The sequence below is a fragment of the Cetorhinus maximus genome, chromosome 12, assembly GCF_964194155.1.
Source record: "Cetorhinus maximus chromosome 12, sCetMax3.hap1.1, whole genome shotgun sequence".
NCBI lineage: Eukaryota > Metazoa > Chordata > Chondrichthyes > Lamniformes > Cetorhinidae > Cetorhinus > Cetorhinus maximus.
The window spans coordinates 26,773,698-26,797,347 of NC_135890.1; the positions used below are offsets into that span (position 1 = coordinate 26,773,698).

At 43.5% G+C, this 23,650-nt stretch overlaps 1 protein-coding gene across 1 annotated transcript in view; it reads right to left on the bottom strand.

Annotated features, from left to right (window-relative positions):
* Positions 1 to 23,650, bottom strand: part of gsap (gamma-secretase activating protein) — a 126,321-nt gene that overhangs the window by 13,785 nt on the left and 88,886 nt on the right. The window contains exons 26-29 of the mRNA XM_078553273.1: positions 22,652 to 22,752; positions 20,013 to 20,132; positions 2,914 to 2,975; positions 1,910 to 2,014 (exon numbers count right to left, since the gene is read on the bottom strand). Of these exons, the coding sequence (XP_078409399.1) occupies positions 1,910 to 2,014; positions 2,914 to 2,975; positions 20,013 to 20,132; positions 22,652 to 22,752 (388 nt within the window). The remainder of the gene's footprint in view (positions 1 to 1,909; positions 2,015 to 2,913; positions 2,976 to 20,012; positions 20,133 to 22,651; positions 22,753 to 23,650) is intronic.

The window sequence follows — 23,650 nt, forward strand, 5'->3', positions numbered from 1 at the left end:
TGAGGGTGTGTGTGTAGAGTGAGTGAGTGAGGGTGTGTGTGTAGAGTGAGTGGGTGTGAGTGGGTGGGTGAGTGGGTGGGTGGGTGAGTGGGTGGGTGGGTGAGTGAGTGGGTGGGTGAGTGAGTGGGTGGGTGAGTGAGTGGGTGAGTGGGTGGGTGTGAGTGGGTGAGTGAGTGTTTGTGTGTAGAGTGAGTGAGTGTTTGTGTGCGCGCGAGTAAAGAGTAAGCGTGCGCGCACGAGAGAAAAGAGTAAACGTGCGCGCACGAGAGAAAAGAGTAAGCGTGCGCGCACGAGAGAAAAGAGTAAGCGTGCACGCACGAGAGAAAAGAGTAAGTGCGCGCAAGAGAGAAAAGAGTAAGTGCGCTTGTGTGTGAAGGGCGCATGCGCGTGAAGGGCGCGTGCGCGTGAAGGGTGCGCGTGCGTGTGTGAAGGGCACGTGTGTATGTGTGTGTGAATAGTGAGTGTGTAGAGTGAATGAGTGTTTTTGTGTGCGTATGTCTATGCACATACGCGCTTGTGTTAAGAGTGAGAGTGTGAGGGAAGGGTGAGAATGTGTGCACACATGTGTGAAGGGCAAGAGTGTGCGAGACTGCATGTGTGTGCACGCATATATATATATATATATATATATACACACACATACAGATAGATAGATAGTGTGTGTGTATATGTATATATATATAGAGAGAGAGAGAGCGAGAGTGTATATATATATAGTATATATAGATATATAGATATAGAGAGAGAAAGAGAGAGAGTGTGTGTGTGCATATGTATGTATAGAGTGTGAGTGTGTGTATATATAGTGTGTGTGTCTATATAGAGAGAAAGAGAGTGAGTGTGTGTGAAGAGTGTATGTGTGTGTTTGTGTGCGTGTGTGAAGAATGTATGCGTGTTATATATATATATAATATATAGTGTGTAGAGTGAGTGTGTGCGAGAAGAGTGAGCGTGTGCGTGTGTGAAGAGTGTGTGTGCATGTGTGAGAGAGAAGAGTGAGGAGTGTTGTGTGTCTGTCCATGTGCATGAGAGGAGCGTGTGTGCGCGTGCGTGCATATGTGTATGTGTGAAGTGCATGTGCATGCGAAGTGTGTATGCATGTGAAGAATGTGTATGCACGCGTTTGTGAAGTGTGTGCGTGTGTACGTGTGTGTATGTGCGCTAAATGTACAAGCCTGCAAAGTGTGCGTGTGTGCAAAAAGTGAGTGAGAGTGGGGAGTGTGTGCATGCATCCGTGTGTGTGAGAGAAGAATGTGTGTGTGCGCACGTCTGTGCGGTGTGTGTGTGTGAAGTGTGTATGCACGCGTGTGAATTGTGTATGCGCATGTGAAATGTGTGTGTGCACGTGTATGTGTGCATGTGTGTGAAAGTGTGCAAGCATGCAAAGTGTGCTTGTGTGCGAAGTGTGTGCACGTGAAGTGTGTGTATGCGTGAACTATGTGCGTGCATGTGCAAAGTGCATGTTTGTGTGTGAAGTGCATGCGTGCACATGAAGTACGTGCATGCAAGTGCGTGCATGAGAAGTGCGTGCACGTACGTGAGAAGTGCGTGTGAGAAGTGCGTGTGAGAAGTGCGTGTGAGAAGTGCGTGTGAGAAGTGCGTGTGAGAAGTGCGTGTGAGAAGTGCGTGTGAGAAGTGCGTGTGAGAAGTGCGTGTGTGTGTGCAAAGTGCGTGCGTGCATGTTTGTGAAGTATGTGTGAAGTGTGCGCACGCGCAAAGTGTCTGTGCGCATGTCTGTGCAGTAGCGTGCATATGCATAGTCCATATCTGGAGAACAAACGTTGCCCACAATAGCTTGATATCGAGTCCAAACATGGTGATGTGTATGCATGTTGGGAGGGCATCACACACTGAACAAGAGGACAAGCAGTAGACTCTTACGTATGCATTAACAAACTTTACTGCTCACCTGTTGAGTGCAACGGTTTTTCAGGAGGGTTTCCACGTAGTTCCTAGCAATGCAGGATGAACTAATTGGATGATCCCAGAGGTGACAGATCTTCTGTCCAATGGTCTATAATACAGAACACACCACCAAAATCCGATAGCTTTTGCAGCGCTTTTCCAAAATTTCACTTACAACAAAAATTTTGCAAGTGATAAACTTACACTTTTACAAAAATTGGTTCAGATATCCATTTGTTAAATTCATTCATGGGAATGTGGGCATTGCCGGCTACTGTCCATCCCTAATTGCCCTTGTTCAGGGCATTTAAGAGTCAACCACATTGCTGTGGGTCTGGAGTCACATGTAGGCCAGACCAGGTAAGGACGGCAGATTTCCTTCCCTAAAGGACATTAGTGAACCAGATTTTTTTTTACAACAATTGACAATGCTTTCATAGTGATCATTGGACTTATAATTCCAGAATTTTTTATTGAATTCAAATTCCACCATCTGCCATGGTGGGATTCAGACCCGGGTCCCCGGAGCATTATCCTGGATCTCTGGATTATTAGTCCAGTGACAATACCACAATGCTTTCGCCTCCCCTTTTATTGAGCTTTTAACTCAAGTGTTAACCAAACAAGTAAACTATACAGAAGTTGCCCCTTAGCACGTTCTTTTTTTGTTCTATAAGGCACTTATTCTCCAGTTGTACCAACTTAGACACAAAAATGCTACCAACTGAGCGAGGTCAGAGGTCTGAGCATTTAAGATCCAAGCTAGAACATGATTACATAATCTGAGCTGATGCGTATAGTTATGTTAATATGGAAGATCAGGTAGAGTTAATGTAGAACGCCACCTCATAGATTGAGCAGATGGGTTAGAATCATGATAGAATAGATCATATATGGGCAGTAATAGAAATGGGTCTCATTGGCTGAATAACCTTTTTTCATTTCATTGCTATGAAAATAATGACGACTGAAAGAAGTTAGAAAAAGGAAAGTGAATTGATCAGCTACCTCTGGAACTCTTGTCACAATGCTAAACTCGAAACTTTCATTTGTCTCGGAATTACCAAGTTCTGGAAAGTAAGGGAGAAAATGTACACAATCAAAACTAGTGCTAATGACATGTGCAATTCATTTTTTTTTAAGAAAAGCAGCGACTTTCATTTTCCAAGAAAAATACAAAAATAAAATACAGGTGCTCATTTCAAGAACTGTATTTCTTTAGGAATTCACTTCCTTATATTACTAATGGTCCTAAAATTGATAGATGATAGAGTGAACTGTGAAGCAAGAATTTGCACAAGAAAACAGAACAATGGCAGGTGAAGTAACAAAGTGTGAAGTGTTGCACCTCAGATATAGGAATTTTAGGTGGCAACTTAAATACTAAAAAATACAAAATACATACCAATTTTGTTTTGAAAGCAAACTGGGACAAAAGGAATAACCAAAACGTAACTTCCACAATTAGTCAAAAACTGATAATAAAAAAGACAGATAACACTCAACACCTGGCAACCAAATTCGGTTTCAAAGATACAGAAACTGCCTGATAAATATTAGCTAAGCAATCCAACACCACCTCATGACAAAGCAGTACTGAGCGTCTGATAAACAGGACTCCACAGCTGGACCAATCAAAATTAATTGTTACGATCTCCATAGAGACCAATACAAAGAGAACTTTGAACTTTCAGTTAACAGCTGAAAGAATGACACGTCAAAACAGTAAAAGTTATAAAATGTTAAGTTAACAAATGACTAAAAGCACTATTGACTAAACATGATTTTCTTTTTTTTAGGCAACTTATACTTTAAACTGCAGAGGGTTCCCCTTTTTTACTTATCAAACATCACACTCCCCCCAAAATTACAGTCCTTGTAGCAAGCGGTCCATACTTGCTCCCAGCTTGCAATGGGTTCCCATAAGGTTCAAAATAGTATACAATTTGGAGGTAAAGTTAATAAAATATAAAAGAAAGCAACATAAATAAGTGATTAATGTAATTAAGTAATTATTTAAAACACATTAAGAATGGCAGGACAGGTGATGTGTCACAGCTGCAGCATGTGGAAGCTCCTGGATAACAATGTGATCCAGGGCCGACACATCTGAAAAAGTACTAGGGAAACTAATGGGGCTAAAAGCCGATAAGTCACCCGGACCTGATGGGTTGCATCCCAGGATATTAAAGGAAATAGCTGCAGAGATAGTGAATGCACTGGTAGTAATCTTCTAAGAGTCCTTAGATTCTGGAAAAGTCCTAGAGGATTGGAAAACTGCCAATGTAGCACCTTTATTGACAAGGAAGGGAGACAAAAAACAGATAACTATAGGCCAGTTAGCTTAATATCTGTCATTGGGAAAATGTTGGTGTCTATTATAAAGGATGTAATAGCAGAGCATTTAGAAATACATAATCTAATCAGGCAGAGTCAGCGTAGCTTTATGAAGGGGAAAACATGCCTGACAAATTTATCAGAATTCTTTGAGGCGGTAACAAGCAGGATAGATAAAGGGGAACCAGTAGATGTAATATATTTGGATTTCCAAAAGGCATTCGATAAGGTATCATATGTAAGGCTACTTAATAAGATAAGAGCCCATGGTGTTGGGGGTAGTATGTTAGCATGGATAGAGGACTGGCTAACTAATAGATGAGAGAGTTGGGGTACGGGGAGCATTTTCAGGATGGTAACCTGTGGAGTGCCACAGGGATCACTGCTGGGGCCACAATTACTTACAATATATATTAATGACTTGGATGAGGGAAGTGAATGTACTATCACCAAGTTTGTGGATGACACAAAAATAGGTGGGAAGGCAAGTAGTGAGGTTGACACAAACAGTCTATAGAGGGATATAGACAAGTTACATGAGTGGGCCAAAATGTGACAGATGGAATATAATGTGGGAAAGTGAGGTTATGTACTTTGGCAGGAAGAATAGAGGAGCTGAATATTATTTAAATGGAGAAAGATTGAAGAAAGCTGCAGCACAGAGGGATTTGGGGATCCTTCTGCATGAATCCCAAAAAGCTAGCATACAAGTTTGTCAGGTAATAGGAAAGGCAAAAGGAATGTTGGCCTTTATTTCAAAGGGAATGGGGTATAAAAATAGGGAAGTCTTGCTAAAACTATACAAGACACTAGTTAGACCACACCTAGAATACTGTGAACAGTTTTAGTCCCCTTGCTAAGGAAAGATATACTGGCGTTGGAGGCAGTCCAGCCAAGGTTCACTAGGTTGATCCCAGGGATGGAAGGTTTTTCTTATGAGGAGAGGTCGAGTAGGTTGGGCCTGAACTCATTGAGTTTAGAAGAATGAGAGGCGACCTTATTGAAACATATAACATTCTAAGGGGGCTTGACAGAGTAGATGCTGAGAGGTTGTTTCCCCTTGTGGGAGAGTCTAGGACCAGAGGGCATAATCTCAGAGTAAGGGGGCACCCATTTAAAACAGAGATGAGGAGGAATTTCTTCTCTCAGGGGGTAGTCAATCTGGAACTCTTTACCACAGAGGGCTATAGAGGCTGGGTCGTTAAGTATATTCAAGGCTGAAATAGATAGATTTCTAATCAGTAAGGGAGTCAAGGGTTATAGGGAAAAAGCAGGAAAGTGGAGTTGAGGATTATCAGATCAGCCATGATCTCATTGAATCACAGAATCACACAGTGCAGAAGAGGCCCTTTGACCCATCGAGTCTGCACCAACACGTGAGAAATACCTGACCTACCTACCTAATCCCATTTACCAGCACTTGGCCCATAGCCTTGAATGTTATGACGTGCCAAGTGCTCATCCAGGTACTTTTTAAAGGGTGTGAGGCAACCCGCCTCCACTACCCTCCCAGGCAGCGCATTCCAGACCGTCACCACCCTCTAGGTAAAAATGTTTTTCCTTACATCCCCCCTAAACCTGCTGCCCCTCACAATGAACTTGTGTCCCCTCGTGACTGACCTTTCAACTAAGGGGAACAGCTGCTCCCTATCCACGCCCCTCATTATCTTGTACACCTCGATCAGGTCGCCCCTCAGTCTTCTCTGCTCCAATGAAAACAACCCAAGTCTATCCAACCTCTCTTCATAACTTAAATGTTTCATTCCAGGCAACATCCTGGTGAATCTCCTCTGCACCCCCTCCAGTGCAATCATATCCTTCCTATAATGTGGCGACCAGAACTGCACACAGTATTCCAGTTGTGGCCTCACCAAGCTTCTATACAGCTCCAACATGACCTCCCTACTTTTGTAATCTATGCCTCTATTGATAAAGGCAAGTGTCCCATGTGCCTTTTTCACCACCCCACCAACATGCCTCTCTGCCTTCAGAGATCTATGCACACACATGCCAAGGTCCCTATGTGCCTTAGAACTTCCTAGTGCCATGCCATTCATTGAATACTTCCTTGTCAAATTACTCCTTCCAAAGTGTATCACCTCACACTTATCAGGGTTAAATTCCATCTGCCACTTATCTGCCCATTTGACCATCCCGTCCATATCTTCCTGTAGCCCAAGACACTCAACCTCACTGTTAACCACCCAGCCAATCTTTGTGTCATCCGCAAACTTACTAATCCTACCCCTCACATAGTCACCTATTCATTTGTATAAATGACGAATAATTGGGGACCCAGCACAGATCCCTGTGGTACGCCACTGGATACTGGCTTCCAGTCACTAAAGCAGCCTTGTGTCATCACCCTCTGCCTCCTACAACTAAGCCAATTTTGAATCCACCTTATCAAATTACCCTGTATCCCATGTGCATTTGCCTTCTTTATAAGTCTCCCATGTGGGACCTTGTCAAAGGCTTGGCTAAAATCCATATAAACTACATCAACTGCGCTACCCTCATCTACACACCTGGTCACCTCCTCAAAAACTTCAATCAAATTTGTTAGGCATGACCTCCCTCTGACAAAGCCATGCTGACTATCCCTGATCAAACCTTGCCTCTCCAAGTGGAGATAGATACTCTCCTTCAGAGCTTTCTACAATAATTTCCCTACCACTGACGTGAGACTCACTGGTCTGTAGTTCCCTGGCTTATCTCTACAACCCTTCTTAAATAGCAGAACCACATCAGCTGTTCTCCAGTCCTCTGACACCTCCCCCGTGGCCAGAGGGGAATTAAAAATTTGGGTCAGAGCCCCTGTGATCTCATCCCTTGCCTCCCTCAGCAGTCTGGGACACAAATCATCCGGACCTGGAGATTTTTCCACTTTTAAGCCTGCCAACACCTCCAATACCTTGTCACTCCCTATATCAATTTGCTCAAGAACCTCACAGTGTCTCTCCCCAAGTTCCATACCTTCATCCTCATTCTCTTGGGTGAAGATGGATGTGAAGTATTCGTTCAACACTCTACCGATGTCCTCTGGCTCCACCCATTGATTGCCCCCTTGGTCCCTAATGGGCCCTACTCTTTCCCTGGTTATCCTCTTCCTATTGATATACTTATCGAATATCTTGGGATTTTCTCTACTTTTACCAGCCAGAGCTTTCTCATATCCCCTCTTTGCTCTCCTAATTGCTTTCTTAAGCTCCACACTGCACTTTCTGTACTCCATTAATGCCTCCACTTATTTGCTCCCCTTGTACCTGCTAAAAGCCTCTCTTTTCCTTCTCATCGTATTTTCCTTCTGATTGAATGGCAGAGCAGACTCAATGGGCCGAATGGCCTACTTCTGCCCCTACATCTTATGGTCTGCAATAAGTGTTTACGGCTTGAGGAACGTCGGCTCAGAGACATTGAGCTGGGGGCTGAGTTGCAACCCTGTGACACATCAGAGAGAAGGAAAGTTACCTGGATGTTTCATACCAGGAGGCAGTCACACCACTTAGGATAGGGTCTCCTGATTTGGTCAGTGGTCTGGGACAAGAGGGTGTGACTGCGAGTGAAGCAGGTAATAAGACCCAGAGGGCAGGATTGCAGGAGTGTGAGCCTCTGCAATTGTCCAACAGGTTTGAGGTTCTCTCAGCTTGTTTGGATGAGAATGGGGGCTGCAGGGTGGATGAGCTAACTGACTATGGCGCCGTGGTACAAGAAGCCATCCAAGTGTGGGGAGCACAAAGTAATGTAGAGGGAGTAGGGTGCAGTATAGTAAGGGGGATTGGCATTGTTCTCTGCAGCAAAGAGTGAGAGTCCAGGCAGCTTTGTTGCCTGCTCGGTGCCAGAGTTCAGGACAGGAGAGGAACTTGCAGTGGGAAGAGAAGGATGCATGTAGGTACCAACATTGGCAGGATGAAGAAAGAGGCTCTGCATAGTCAGTATGATGAGCTATGCACCAAATTAAGCAGAACCTCAAAAGGTACTCATTTCTGGATTATTACCAGAGCCATGTGCAAATTGGCATAGCACAAATAAGATTACAGAAATTAAGGTGTGGCTCAAAGACTGGTGTGGGAGAAGTGGATTCTGGTTTGTGGGGCACTGGCACCATTATTAGGGAAAGTAGGATCTGTACCATTGGCACGGTCTACACCTGAACCGTGCTGGGGCTGGTGTCCTCACAAGCCGTCTAATTAGGGAAGTAGAGAGGGTTTTAAACAGAATAGTGGGGGAAAGGGATCAAATTTGGGAAGATGTGGTGAACCAATGAGTAGAGACAAGGCAAGAGAGACAAGTATTGATATGGGGAATGATAAACAGACTGTGACAGGAAGGGACAGAGAGTACAAATCTAACAGTGAATCAGCAGATAAGGCTAGATGCTACAAAAGTAATAAAAAGGACAAAACTAAAGGATCTGTAGCTAAACGCACACAGCATTCGAAACAAAACAGATGAACTGATGATGCAAATAGAAATAAATAAATATGATCTGATAGCCACTACAGAGACATGGCTACAAGATGACATAGATTGGGACCTGAATATTGAAGACTATGTGACATTTAGAAAGGATAGGAAGTCAGGAAAAGGTTGAGGCATGGCTCTGCTAATTAATAATGGTATTAACACATAAGAGAGGGATGACATAAGTTCAGGAAATCAGGATGTAGAAAGGGTTTGGGTTGAGATGAGGAATGATAAAGGCAAGAAGTCACTTTTGGGAGCGGTGTACAGGCCCCCTATTTGTAACTACACAGTAGGACAGAGTATAAAAGAAGAGATAATGGGAGCATGCCAGAAAGGTACGGCAATAATCATTGGGGATTTTAATCTACATATAGACTAGAAATATCAGATGGGCAAATGTAGTGTAGATGAGGAGTTCATTGAATGTTTTTGGCATAGTTTCTTAGAACAGCACATTCTGGAGCCAACCAGAGAGCAGGTTATACTAGACCTGGTATTGAGCAACAAGATAGGATTAATTGATAACCTCCTACTGAAGGCACCCCTAGATAGCAGCGATCATACGATGATTGAATTTTACATTCATTTTGAGGGAGGAACGAGTGTGTCCAAGATTAGTATTTTAAACTTAAATAAGGGTAATTATGAGGGCATGAAAGCAGAGCTAGCTAAAGTGAACTGGCAAATGAGGTTAAGGAATATATCAATAGAAGTTCAGTGGCAGATATTTGAAGAGATGTTGCAGAATAGATGGAATATATACATTCCGATGAGGAAGAAAAATTCCAAGGGGAGGGCCCACCATCCATGGTCAACTAAAAAGTTAAAGACAGTATCAAACTTAAACAAAAAGCATAAGCATATAATTACGCAAAGACGGGTGGCAGGTCAGAAGATTGGAAAGAATATAAAAGAACAGCAAAGAATAACAAAAAGATTGATAAGGAGGGAAAAATTAGAGTATAAGAGAAAGCTAGCTAGTAATATAAAGACGAGTAGTAAGAGTTTTTATAGATATTTAAATAAGAAAAGAATAAACAAAGTAAGCTTTGATCCTATAGAAAGTGCGTTTGGGGAATTGATAATGGCAAGTAGGGAGATGGCGGATGAATTAAACAGGTATTTTTCTTTGATCTTCACTGTAGAGGGTACAAGTAACATCCCAGGAATAGCTGTAAATCAGGAAATGGAAGGGAAGTGATATCGAACAAATTGTTGGGGCTGCGGGCTGACAAATCCCCAGGTCCGGTTGGACTTCACCCTAAGGTCATGAAAGAAGTGGCTAGTGAGATAATTGATGCACTAGTTTTAATTTTCCAAAATTTCCTAGATTAGGTGAAGGTTCCATTAGATTGGAAAACATAAATATAACTCCTTTGTTCAAAAAGGGATGGAGACAGAAAGCAGGAAACTACAGGCCAGTTAGCCTAACATCTGTCATAGGGAAAATGTTAGAAGCTATTGTTAAAGATATTATAGCAGGGCACTTGGATAAATTCAAGGCAATCAGGCAAAGTCAACGTGGTTTTGTAAAAGGGAAATCATGTTTAACCGATTAATTGGAGTTCTATGAAGGAGTCACATGTGCTGTGGATAAAGGGGAACCTGTAGACATGCTGTACTTAGATTTCCAGAAAGCATTTGACAAAGTGTCACATCAAAGGTTATTGCAGAAAATAAAAGCTCATGGTGTAGGGGGTAATGTATTGGCATGGATAAAGATTGCCTAGCTAACAGGAAGCAGAGAGTTGGCATAAATGGGTCTTTTTCTGGTTGGCAGGATGTGATGAGTGGTGTACCACAGGGATCAGTGCTAGGCTTCAACTTTTTACAATTTATATAAATGACTTGGATGAAGGGACTGAAGGAATGGCTGCTAAATTTGCTGATGACACAAGATAGGTAGGAAAGTAAGTTGTGAAGAGGGCGTAAGGAGGCTACAAAGTGACATAGATAGGTTAAGTGAGTAGGTAAAGATCTGGCAAATGGAGTATCATGTGGGCAAATGTGAAATTGTTCATTTTGGCAGGAAGAATAAAAGAAGCTTATTATCTAAATGGTGAAAGATTGCAGAGCTCTGAGATTCAAAGGGATCTGGGTGTCCTAGTGCATGAATCACAAAAGGTTAATATGCAGGTACAGCAGGTAATTAGGAAAGCTAATAGAATGTTATCATTTATTGTGAGGGGAATTGATTACAAAAGTAGGGAGGTTATGCTTCAGTCGTACAGGGCATTGGTGAGACCACATCTGGAGTATTGTGTACAGTACTGGTCTCCTTATTTAAAGAAAGATATAAATGTGTTAGAGGCAGTTCAGAGAAGGTTTACTAGACTAATACCAGGAATGGATGGATTTGTCTTCTGAGGAAAGGCTGGACAGGTTAGGCTTGTATCCACTGGAATTTACAAGAGTAAGAGGTGACTGAGAAGGGCATAGGGAGACCACATCTACCAATTCCTGTTGGACAGAGTAAGAGGGACCAAATTGAGGGGCTTCATTTCAATTAAGTAGAACTCTCTCAGTCCAGCATGGACTCATTCCCCAACTATCCACCTATATCAGGTTCCCTGGTCCAAATCTTCTGAGGCAACTGGGGTCACATCGCCTCTTTTCGGGAAGGCCCACCACATCATATTCCAAACAGGCACTTGACAGGCCAGTGAGGCCTTCTGACAGGATCAAGGACCCCTGAGGCAGAAATCCCATGTGCCAAGAGCTGCTGGCCAATCAGAGGCAGCAGCTCTATTGAACGGCAGCGCACAGAAACTGAACTGGGCTAGCCATATTAATACTGTGGCTACAAGAGCAAGTAAGAGGTTAGGAATCCTGCCGCAAGTAACTCACCTCCTGACTCCCCAAAGCCTATTCACCATCTACAAGGCACAAGTCAGGAGTGTGATGGAATACTCCCCACTTACCGTATGAGTGCAACTCCCACAACACTCAAGAAGCTTGACACCATCCAGGACAACGAAACCCGCTTGATTGGCACCACATCCACAAACATTTACTCTCCCCACCACCGACACACAGTAGCAGCAGTGTGTACCATCTACAAGATGCACTGCAGGAATTCACCAAGGCTCCTTCAACAGCATCTTCCAAACCCACAACCTCTAGCATCTGGAAAGACAAGGGCAGCAGGCAGATGGGAACACCACCACTTTAAATTTCCCTCCAAGTCACTCACCATCCTGACTTGGAAATATATCGCCATTCCTTCGCTGTTGTTGAGTGAAAATCCTGGAACACCCTCCCTAACACCACATGGACTGCAGCGGGTCAAGAAGGCAGCTCAGCGCCACCTTCTCAAGGGCAACTAAGGATGGGCAATAAATGCTGGCTCAGCCAGCGAAGCCCACATCCTATGAATGAATAAAAAAAAACACAGCCAATGGCTGCTGCTGGCATGACACCCCATTCGAGATCAGAGGTGAACGATGGCGGGAAGGGGATTTTAGGGTGGTGGTCACAGGGGAGGGTTGGGGACAGAGGTCGGCAGCAAGGACAGGGGGATGGCTCTCAGCAGCTCCCCCCCACTCCCAACTGCCCAATGCTGGGTCCCTCAATAGCTAAACAGATGAAATGGCCACAATAAAACTGGACATTGATTTTATAGTCTAAGTTAGTGGGTAGAGCTCATGAGGTTTACGCTTCACTGTCAGAAGAAGTATCGGTGGATTATGACACGGTAAAAAAGGCTATTTTAAGTGCATATGAGTTAGCTTCTGAGGCATCCAGGCAGAAATTTAGGAATATAAGGAAACAGCCCGGGCAAACTTATATGGAGTTTGAGAGAGTAAAACAAAGTAATTTTGACCAGTGGATACGGGCATTAAAGGTAGAGACAACATAAGCGGCTCTTGGAGAAGTAATTCTTTTAGAAGAATTTAAAGATTCAATTCCTTCGATAGTGAGAACTCATGTAGAGGAACAGAGGGTTAAAAAGGTAAGACAAGCAGCGAGATAGCTGATGATTATGAGTTAGTTCTGTCACAACTCACTGGGATAGTGCCTGTAATATCAAGCCCCACTGTTCCCCGAGCCATGACAAATGTGAAAAGTTTGACCAAACCAACAGATTGCCCCAATTCTACCTAACTGTTTAATTTAGGTGAACAGAATATGACACCAGGTTTGTAAACTTTATAAGTTATTAAGAGCCAATGGTAAAGGCTGCGTTCAAATCCTAGAGGGAAACTCGAAACAACTGTTATAATCCAGTTTTGCAATTTGTAATTTTGAGATGCAGACTTTGAATTCAATAGGAATATTACCACCGAGTTTTGTGGTTTTTAAATAAAACTAAATTAAACATTTATTAATTTAACAACAAATTAAACACATACATGACTACAAATTACTACTATAATAACTTTTTAACAAATCCTCAAATTAATCACTACAAATCTCCACTAAGGCAACAGTAACCCATACGCTTTAAATAGACACCAGGCAAAGCACATTTGACCTTACGAATTCCAAATGAGGTTCCTTTGCAAGTTGGTTGGAGGCGTACAGGCTGGTTAGGTCTTAAACACCTCTACCTCACATGCTCAAGCTCCTTTCTTTATATACCTAGCTTTCCCTTTGAATGTAAATTTTCCATTATATCACTAGATCTTTTGAGCTTCAGCTCTTCTAACAATAAAACCCCTTTCATAGCATCAATTTTATTAATAAGCTGAAAAAATAAACACATTGGGGAGAATTTTCTCCCTATCGGAGGCGGGGTTGGACAGAAGTGGGCGCAGGCGAGCGCGTAGCCAATCACCGTCCACGATTGGCTGCGCACCGCCATTTTATGTGGGTGGCCCTATTAAAGCCTGCCTAGCATGACACGCATCCGGAAGCGCTGTGTGCTCCCTGTGTGGGTGGGGTGGGAGGGGGGGGAGCTGGGGGAGAGTAGGCTGAGTCGGGGCCTGCTCTCTTTCACGTGCATGCATGCGAAAGAGCGCAGAAATCTTCCTGAGGCACAGAGCTGCCTCAGGGAGATTAGTTTGATATTTGAAAATTTAGTTAAAGAAAGAAAAATATTTTTAAGACATGTCACATGAGCTGGGACATGTCAATGATTTTTCTTAAAAAGTTGTATTAAATTTTGAAAACTTTGGATGAGGTTTCGTGATAAATGCGAAGGCCGCCCTGGCTCTTCCCCTGCCCACCAACCTTAAGGTTAATTAGCTTAATTGGTGTTTAAACGGCCTTAATAGGCCTTTGACAGTTTGGCGGGCGTGTAGCCGACTCCGGTGCACGCCCGCCGAACTCAAGATCTGAATGGTGTGCGGTGACATCAGGATGCCCGCCCGACGTTGCCATGTGTCATTTTACACATCGGCGAGCGGGCCCCGCCCCCACTCACCGACCTGAAAATTCTGGCCATCGCTTAGCTTCTTCTAGCTAGGTGCAAGATTTTACCCGCAGTTTTGAAGTGCGAATTCAAAGTCTGCATTTCAAAATTACAGACTGCAAAACTGGATTATGACAGTTGTTTCAAGCACCCAGACTAGCTGGCTTTAATCCAATTAAGACACACCTATACACGGGCCCCCACTAGAATTCTATTTTAAAAAAATAATTGCCAATAACATTATACACATTAATATCTCTTCATGACAAAGCTGCTGCTGCAATTCTGTTAGGTGGGGAGTCCTTTGATTTTGACCCAGCGACAAGGAAGGAGTGTCAATATATAGCTACATCAGAATGACATGCGACATTGATAGGGTACTTGGAAGTGATGGCGCTTCCATGCACCTGTTGCCCTCCCGTGGAGGTTGCTTGCAGGTTTAGGTGGTGCCATCATAGAAACATTGGTGAGCTGCAGTGCATACTGTAGATAAAACACAATGCACTGGTGGTTTTTATTCATGCATGAAATATGAGCATTGTTGGCAAAGCCAGCATTTATTGTCCATTCCTAACTGTCCTCATGAAGGTTGTAGTGAGTCATCTTCTGAACACAACTGAGTAACTGCGCCATTTCAGAGGGCAGCTAAGAGTCAACCACACTGCTTTGCATCTAGAGTCATATGTAGGACAGTACAGATATGGGTGGCAGATTTCCATGATATTGGTGAACCAGGTGGGTTTTTACAACAATTCAGTAGTTTCATGGTTACTATTACTGATACTAGCTTTTTATTCCAGATTTATTTAATTCAATTTAAACTTCCAAGTTGGCATGGTGGGATTGAATTTATGTCCCTGATTCATTAGTCAGGCCCCTAGATTACCAGAACAGTAGCATAACCACTATGCTACTGTACCCATCTGGTCAATCTGATGGATGAGGTGCCGATTAAGAGAACTGCTTTGCCCAGTATGGTGTTGAGCTTCTCCAGTTGACAGTATTCCATTATTTCGATTTCGAGCCTATTTCGATCCCTTCCCCCCACCCCACCCCGACTAGGGCCTTCTGTCACTTGCTCGTCCTGCTTTCTACCTTAATGTCACCATTAGCACATTCCTCAGCTAATATCACCACCGTCAACACCCCTTTGTCCTTTTGTCTATGACATCTTTGGCAATCTCTTCTTTGCCTCCACCTGCCCTCTATCCAGCTCTACCTGTCCCACCCACCTCAACCAGCTTATATTTCACCTCATTTCTATATTTCCTTAGTTCTGATGAAGAGCCACATGGACTCGAAACGTTAACTGTGTTCCTCCCCGCAGATGCTGTCAGACCTGCTGAGTAAGTGGGTACGAGAATACCCAACCTTGTGATCTGATCTAGGCACCCTGGGATTATATAGTTGTCTCCATCTAAACAGTGCGTCATTTTGACTCTTGGCCCAAAGAAACAGAGATCCAGGGTTATATTAGATTTGTCATTCAACAAAGTATCAGTTTTGGCTGTTTACAAGGATCTTGTGCTTTGATTGTGAGGTTACAAACAAACCGCACATTTCTCTCAATGCATAGTTCAGTTCACAACCACCCAGTTCCTTTGGCACAAAATGAAAAATGCTAGCAGCCAATTTTTCTATAATGCAACAATAAAGGGTGGAACAGTGTGTGAAAGACAAGGGTCAAATGAAGTTTGCATTTTGATTAAAAAGTTAAAGTGCCCAAATACAGTAAGACTAAACTCAGTGCCCATGAACAATGTTTCAATGCTTTCGGTCAAATGCTGTTCTTAAATTAAACTTGGCTTTCAGTATTTTTTTTTTTATTCGTTCACAGGATGTGGGCATCGCTAGGTAGGCCAGCATTTATTGCCCATCCCTAATTGCCCTTGTTCAGGGGCATTTAAGAGTTAACCACATTGCTATGGGTCTGGAGTCACATGTAGGCCAGACCAGGTAAGGACAGCAGATTTCCTTCCCTAAAGGACATTGGTGAACCAGATGGGTTTTTACGACAATCGGCAATAGTTTCGTGGTCATCACCAGACTATTAATTTCAGCTTTCTTATTGAATTCTGCCGTGGCGGGATTCAAAACCAGTTCCCCAGAGAATTACCCTGGGTCTCTGGAATACTAGTCCAGTGAAAATACCACTTTGTCATCACCTCCTCATTAAGATGCCATGATAACCGTTACTTGGATTATTAACTTGCAACTCTTTCAAACGTATACAGCCTGGATTTTCATCCTCAGGCAGGGAGCAGGAGTCAAGAAAATCCCTGCTCGGCCTGCATGCCTCGAAAGTGCCCGCAAGGATGGGATTTCCATTAGGGGGCAGAGGCGGGGGTGGGCAAGCCGTCCTGGGAAGAAGTTCGGACGCAGCCACAGGGGTTGCCAGGTGCTGAGGTGGGCCATTTAAAAGAGCCTCTAGCCCTCACTTCTCACAACCCCAACCCAACACACACTCCCCATGCCCCATCCATGCCACCTCATGCCCCCCACCCACTCTATGGCCCCTCATGTCCATTCCAAGGTGTGCCCCCCACCCGTCCCCTATGGCCCCTCCTGCCCACACGCCAAGGTATTCCCCGCATCCACCCCTATGGCCCCTCATGCCAAGGTATACCCCCCATCCACCCCTATGGCCCCCTCATGCCCAGGAATGCACCCCAATGGCATTGTTCTCCATGCTAAGGCATATCTCCCCACCTGTCAATCAAGCAATGTTTTCACTGGGGCTCAGTTGTTTTAATACTTTAATGGATGTCTAGGCCCTCAGCCAAGAACACACAGGCCAGGATTTTCAGGTCGGCGAATAGGGGCCAACACGTAAAATGATGCGGGGAGACGTTGGGCAGACGTCCCGACGACATCGCGCGTCATTTAGATTTTCAGATCGAGGGGGGTGCGGAGCTGACTCGGCTGCGCACCTGCCAAACTGTCAAAGGCCTGTTAAATATCAATTAAACTAATAAACTGAGCTGCCCGTCCAACCTTAAGGTTGTCGGGCAGGCGAAGAGCCCAGGCGGCCTTCACATTTTTCATGAAACCTCTTCCACGGGCGGGATGAGGTTCCATGAAGGGTTTATAAATTAAATACATTTTTTCATTAATGTTCATTGACATGTTCCAGCTCATGTGACACTGTCTCATGAGGGGGACATGTCTTAAATTTTTTTCTTTTCATAATTTAAATTTTTAAAACTTAAACTAATCTTCCTGAGGCACAGAGATTTCTGCATCCTTCGCATGCATGAAACAGCGCAGGCCCCGACTCAGGGAACCCCTCTCACCCCCACACAGGGAGCGCTCAGCGCTTCCAGGCGCATGTCATGCTGGGCGGGCCTTAAATGGCCCGCCCATGTAAAATGGTAGTGCGTCCCCAATCAGGGGCACAGGTCGGGTCCGTGCCCGCCCGCCCCTGCACAACCCCCCCCACAACGGGGGTAAAATTCTCCCCATAATGAAGCTTAGCTGAGAGCCCAGAAATCCATTAGCCTGCTGGACCATCTGGGTCTCAAGAGAAAATACTACTTGATGGACAGCTCCAGATCTCCAATCTATGTTGTCAATTTCACAATGCTTATTTACACAAGATAAATGGGTTTCAAGTGCTTGCAGTTTCAACCATTGAAATTTTAAAGGGCCTGGATGATTGACACTTATATTGGGCTGTATTAAATAGTATTTTTTGAAAAGTGGAAATTTATGAATGGCTTTTTTAGAGCTTTTTTTAAAACACATCCTACTGTCACTATAGGGTTCATTGGTTCTATACAGTGTATAGTGGGTGAATAGCTATTTAAGTGCCATAGCTTGGCATGGGGAGCATGAGGAGCCAAAGGGGTTGCATGGGGGTGGGGGGGGTTCGTACTTTGGCATATGGGGGGGCATAAGGAGGACCTTTTGAATTTACATTTTAAAAAGTCCCCTCATGCAGACTATGGGCAGAATTTTGCCGTCGGTGAGCAGGGGGCGGGGCCTGCTCGCCGACGCATAAAATGACGCAGGATGACGTCAGGCAGAGCCCCCGATGTCATCCCGCCCCATTTAAATTTTCAGGAAGGCGGGCCCGCAGCTGATTTTGCTGTGGGCCCGCCAACCTGTCAATGACCAATTGAGGCCATTGACAGGATCATTTAAACAATTAAAGGACCTGCCCGTCCAACCTTAAGGTTGGCGGGCAGGCCAGGAGCCCCGGCGGCAAATAGATAAAACATGAAACCTCATCCAGCGGTGGGATGAGGTTTCATGCAGGGTTTCAAAAACTTTAATAAAGTTATTATGTACATTATGAACATGTCCCATCTCATGTGACATTGTCACATAAGGGGGACATGTTAGGGAATTTTTTTTTCTATTTTTAATATTTTTGAACATGGAAGTGATTTCCCTGAGGCAGCACTTAGTCTCAGGGAGATGTGAGCTTTATCGTGCGCATGTGCGAAAGAGCGCACTCTCGCTTTTGGGGCATCCCCCCCCTTCCCCCCCACCCCCACCCCCGCCCGCACAGGGAGCGCATAGCGCTTCCAACCTGACATCACGCTGGGCGGGCCTTAATTGGCCCGCCCACGTAAAATGGCGGCGGGGCCCACTTCTCTGGCGGGGATCGACTCCCCGCCCACCGGAGATTGGGTCAGGCCTGCCCACCCGACAGGCAGAAAATTCTGCCCTATGTTTCATGACATCTCCAAGGTGTTCATTGAAAACCTGGATTCCATGAAAATTGCAGAGCACTAGGGCATGCCTATCCCTGCAATGGAGCCAACCAGGTCAGGAGTGCAGGGTACAGGCTTTTGACCCAAACCTGCCTGCACTCTTAAAAGGCACCCCCGAAAATCAGAAACATGAGAATGGGGTCAGGAATCCTCGAATTGAGTCCAGGCTACCATTTTTAAGTGGCTCCCGAGTCATCCCAACTCGGTGAAAATCCAGACCTACATTTTCCTACATTCCGCTCTGTTCCTGCAGGCAAAACAGTGCTGTTACTTCTGTAACAAGGGGGTGCTATAGGTTAGTCATTTTTGCATGTTACCAAATACAAGGCAGGTTTTTCTCCAAATCAATAATTCTCATATATTGTATTCTGTCATGTAGGAATGTTGCAAATCCTATAAAATCAGTATAAATTTTCAAAGGGTATTTCAATGTAAACCACTCCACAAGTATTGAAAATGAGTCACATTTTCGCAACTGAGATAAGGCAAAAAATAATTCACTTCTATTGGAGCTTACAGAATAGTTCAAAGGTTTTTGCTGGACAAGAATGAGCACAAATATTTCTGATAGCACTCTTCAGAAATCTATAAGAAACTATCAGCTGGCTTTATAAAAGCATTTGAAAAAACCTTAGAACATTGGTACACCCTCAGTAGATGGTAGAATTATAAAAGCTTAGAGCGCAGGATTAAGCCTGTCATTTATGTGTGAGCTCTTTGAAAGAGCAAGTTGTGCTTAGCCCAACATCCCCATCTTTTGTCAGTAGCCTTCCCAGTTCCTCACCTCAAGCCAAATTGATTCAGTCCTTGAAACATCTAGCACATCCTTTCTATTTAGAACAATATCTTCCTTAATCAATACTTTTATACCCCCTCTTCTATCATTCCAAATATTTGGTAACTAAGAACATTATGAACTCATTCCTGGCCTTATTTAAGTCACAGAGCAGCACAGATGAGTGGTAAATGGCTTTAAAAATGTATAGGGGAATAAAGAGAAATATAAACTAGCAAATGCCAGAAAATTATTTTAGATGAAAAAGCTGTTATTTAACAATATTACAAGTGAAGTGATAAAAATATTTGCAAAAATGCTGGTAATCTTTTCATACTTCCAAAAAGAAAGTAATTACCCTTTTAAAAATATAATTATGCCTGCGTAGGACTGTTGCCTTCCAAGCGACCATTTTGTATTTAGATTATTCAAAAAAATAGGATTTAAGTTATTTTACCTTCAAGTAACCCAGTAACAAATCGTTCTGTTAGATGCAACAATCCAAGATCAATATAATGCAGCAGGGTGTGTAAAGGAAGGCATCGCACACCAAGGATTATGTGAATTGTATGATAACCTGCGTTAAAACCAAGGAGCAAGAAAAAAAAGCAAACAAAAGATAGGAAGTCAGTATTTATAATCAAGCACATTTTTGTTTCATCACAAAAGCCAGTATAGTAAAAAAATTTATTCCTTCTAAAATAAATAATTAATAATTCTCAATGATTATATATTCCCCTTGAGAAATAAAAACTATACTGGAAAAGTAGTATAACCATGGCTAACTAGAGAAATTAAGGATAGTAACAGATTAAAAGAAGAGTTAAGCCTAAGGATTCAGAGGTTTAGAAGTCAGCAAAGGATAGCCAAGAAATTGAGAGATGGAGAAAATAGAATACTAGTAAGAGATATACAGACAACTGTAAGAGCTTTTACAGGCGTAAAATGGGAGAGATTAGTGAAAGTAAACATGGATCCCTTAGAGACAGCAGAAATTATTATGGGGAGTAAGGAAATGGCAATGAAGTTAAAACAATTATTTTGAGTCTGCCTTTACAGTAGAAGTCAGAAAGAACATACTGGACATTGTAGGGAACCAAAGGTCCATTGAGAGTGAAGAACTAGTGCAATCAATATTAGTAAAGAAAAAGTACTGGAGATAATGAACGGGACTAAAAACTAACAAATAGTGTCATGGGATCTTTTACATCCACCCTAGCAGACAGGTGGAGCTTCAGTTTAACATTTCATACAAAAGATGCCACCTCTAACAGTACAATGCCCCTTCAATACTGCACTGGAGTGTCAGCCTTGATTTTTGTGCTCAAGTCTAGGAATGGAACTTGAAATCGGAACTGTAACTGCCGGACTGTTGCAAAAATCCATTTGGTTATCCTTTAGGGAAAGAAATTTGCAGCCCATTACCCATTCTGACCTATATGCGATGCTAGACCCACCACAATATACAGCAGTTGATTCTTAACTGCCCTCTGAAGTGGCCTAGGAAACCACTCGGTTGTATTCAAGAAGGTAACTCACCAACAGCTCCTCAAGGCAATTAAGGATGGTCAATAAATGGATGTGCCAGTGGCATCCATATCCCATGCATGAATGAAAAAAGGGAAATCGCATTTGACAAAACTATTTTGAGGGTGTACAGGTATCTAACAGGATAGGTAATGGGGAGTAGTGGATGCAGTATATTTTGGATTTTCAGAAGATATTCGATAAGATGCTATACAAGATGTTGTTACAGAGGATTAGGGCTCATGGGATTTGGAGGCAAAATATTAGCATGAACTGAGAATTAGTTAACAGACAGAAAAGAGAGGAAGAAGAGGGGCATTTTGAGAGTAGCAGGGTGTAACTAGTGGAGTGTCACAAGCATCAGTGCTTGGGCCTTCAGTGTTTACAAGCTACATCAATTACATAAGATGAGGAGACCAAATTCAATATATCCAAGTTTGTTGATGACACAAAGCTATGTGGGCAAGAGTCTGCAAAAGGATATAGACCAGTTCAGTGACTGGACATGAAGGTGGCAGATGGAGTATAATGCGGGGAAGTGTGCAATTATCCATTTTGATCGGAAGGATGGAAAACTAGAATTCTTTAAAGTGGTGAGAAACTAGTAAATATTGGCAGAGGGATTTGAGAGTTCATGTACACAAATCACAGAAAGTTAACTGCCAATTAGAGCAAGCAATTAGGAGGGTAAATGGTATGTTAGTCTTTACTGCAAGGGGTTGGAATATAAACAACAGATGATCTTACTGCAATTATATAGGACTGTGGTAAGACCATACCTGGAGAACTGTAAACAGTTTTGGTCTCCTTACCTCTGGAAGGGTTATATTTAATATTTGCCTTAGAAGGGGTACAATGAAGGTTCACTCGATTAATTTCTGAGTTGGAAGGGTTGTTCCACAAGGAGAGATTGAGTGAGATAGGCTCCATTCTCTGGAGTTTAGAAGAACAGGGGGTGATCTTATTGAAACATAAAAATCTGAGGGGGCTTGACAGGGTATAAGCTGAAAGCTGTTTTCCCTGGCTTGAGTCTCAGGTCATAGTCTCAGGGTAAGGCATCAGTCATTTAGGGCAAGAATAAGAAGAAATTTCTTCACTTCTTATGGGGAGGCGGTGGTATAGTGGTAATGTCACTAGACCGGTATTCCAGAGACCCAGAATAATGGGGACCCGGGCTCAAATCCCACCACAGGAGATGGTGAAATTTGAATTTAATAAAAATCTGGAATTAAAGGTCTAATGATGTCGATTGTTGTAAAAACCCATGTGGTTCACTATTGTGGGAAGGAAATCTGCTGTCCTTACCTGGTCTGGCCTACATGTGACTCCAGATCCACAGCAATGTGGTTGACTCTTTTTTAAAAAAAAAATACCCTCTGAACAAGGGCAATTAGGGATGGGTGATAAATGCTGGCCTAGCCAGTGATGCCAAGAACGATTTTTTAAAAACTCAGAGGTTTGAGAGTAACAGCCGTCCTCTGGCCTGGTTCATTTGAAGAATTCCAAAGGCGATTGAATAGTCTTTCTGAAGTAGTTTGAGAGTTCTGCTAATTAATCAACAAACATTACCTGGTGGAAGAGGTAGAAAAAGTCCTTCAGCAGCTTCCAAAACACGAGTCATCATGTGGAACACAACAAACTCTGCAGGGTTTACTTTCTCTCTACTGGGTCTACAAAGTATCAAAATAAACAGATTTAGTGAAATATCCTTGTCAATTTACAAAGTACTTTAAAGACTATGGAAGTAAAATTCAGCATTGACAGTCATGCAAAACAGGCAGTTTCAGCTGCCCATTAAACACACTGCTCATCTTGTATGGAAAGGGAAAAGTCAAACGTGGTGTATAATGGGCATTAAATCCAATATGAACTGCTTTGTGTCCTTACCAGAGTTGAATGTAACCCACCAGGGCCAGAAACTTACCTGTGTCAGACGGGCCAGGTGGGAGCGGGCAAGGTCGGGCGCGGAGCTGATCACCGCCCGCGATCGGCTGCGCACCGCCATTTTACCTGGGCGAGCCAATTAAGGCCCACCCAGCGTGACGCACAGCCGGTAGTGCTCCTACCTGTGCAGGCGAGGGAGGAGGGATAGTTAGGGCCTGTGCTCTCTCATGCATGTGCGCGAAAGAGCGCAGAAATTTCCCTGAGGCACGGAGCTGCCTCAGGCAGATTAAGCACATGTTGAAATTTTTTAATAAAGAAAGAGAAAAATTATTTAGACATGTCCCCTCATGTGACGGTTTGACAATTTAGCAAAATTTATTGATTGATTTTAACAAACCTTCAGGAAACCTCTTCCCGCCCATGGATGAGGTTTCCTGAAAAACGCGAAGCCTTCTGGGGTCTTCTCCTGTCCGCCAACTTTAAAGTTGGATGGGCAGCCCCATCAATTACCTAAATTAGTTTCTTAATGACCATAATAGGCCTTTGACAGTTTGGCGGGCACACACCTACCAAGCTAAATATCTAAATGACACGCGATGACGTCGGGACGCACGCCCAAAGTCATCGCGCGTCGGCGTGTCGGGCCTGCTCCCGCACACTGACGGCAATATTTAGGCCAAGGGC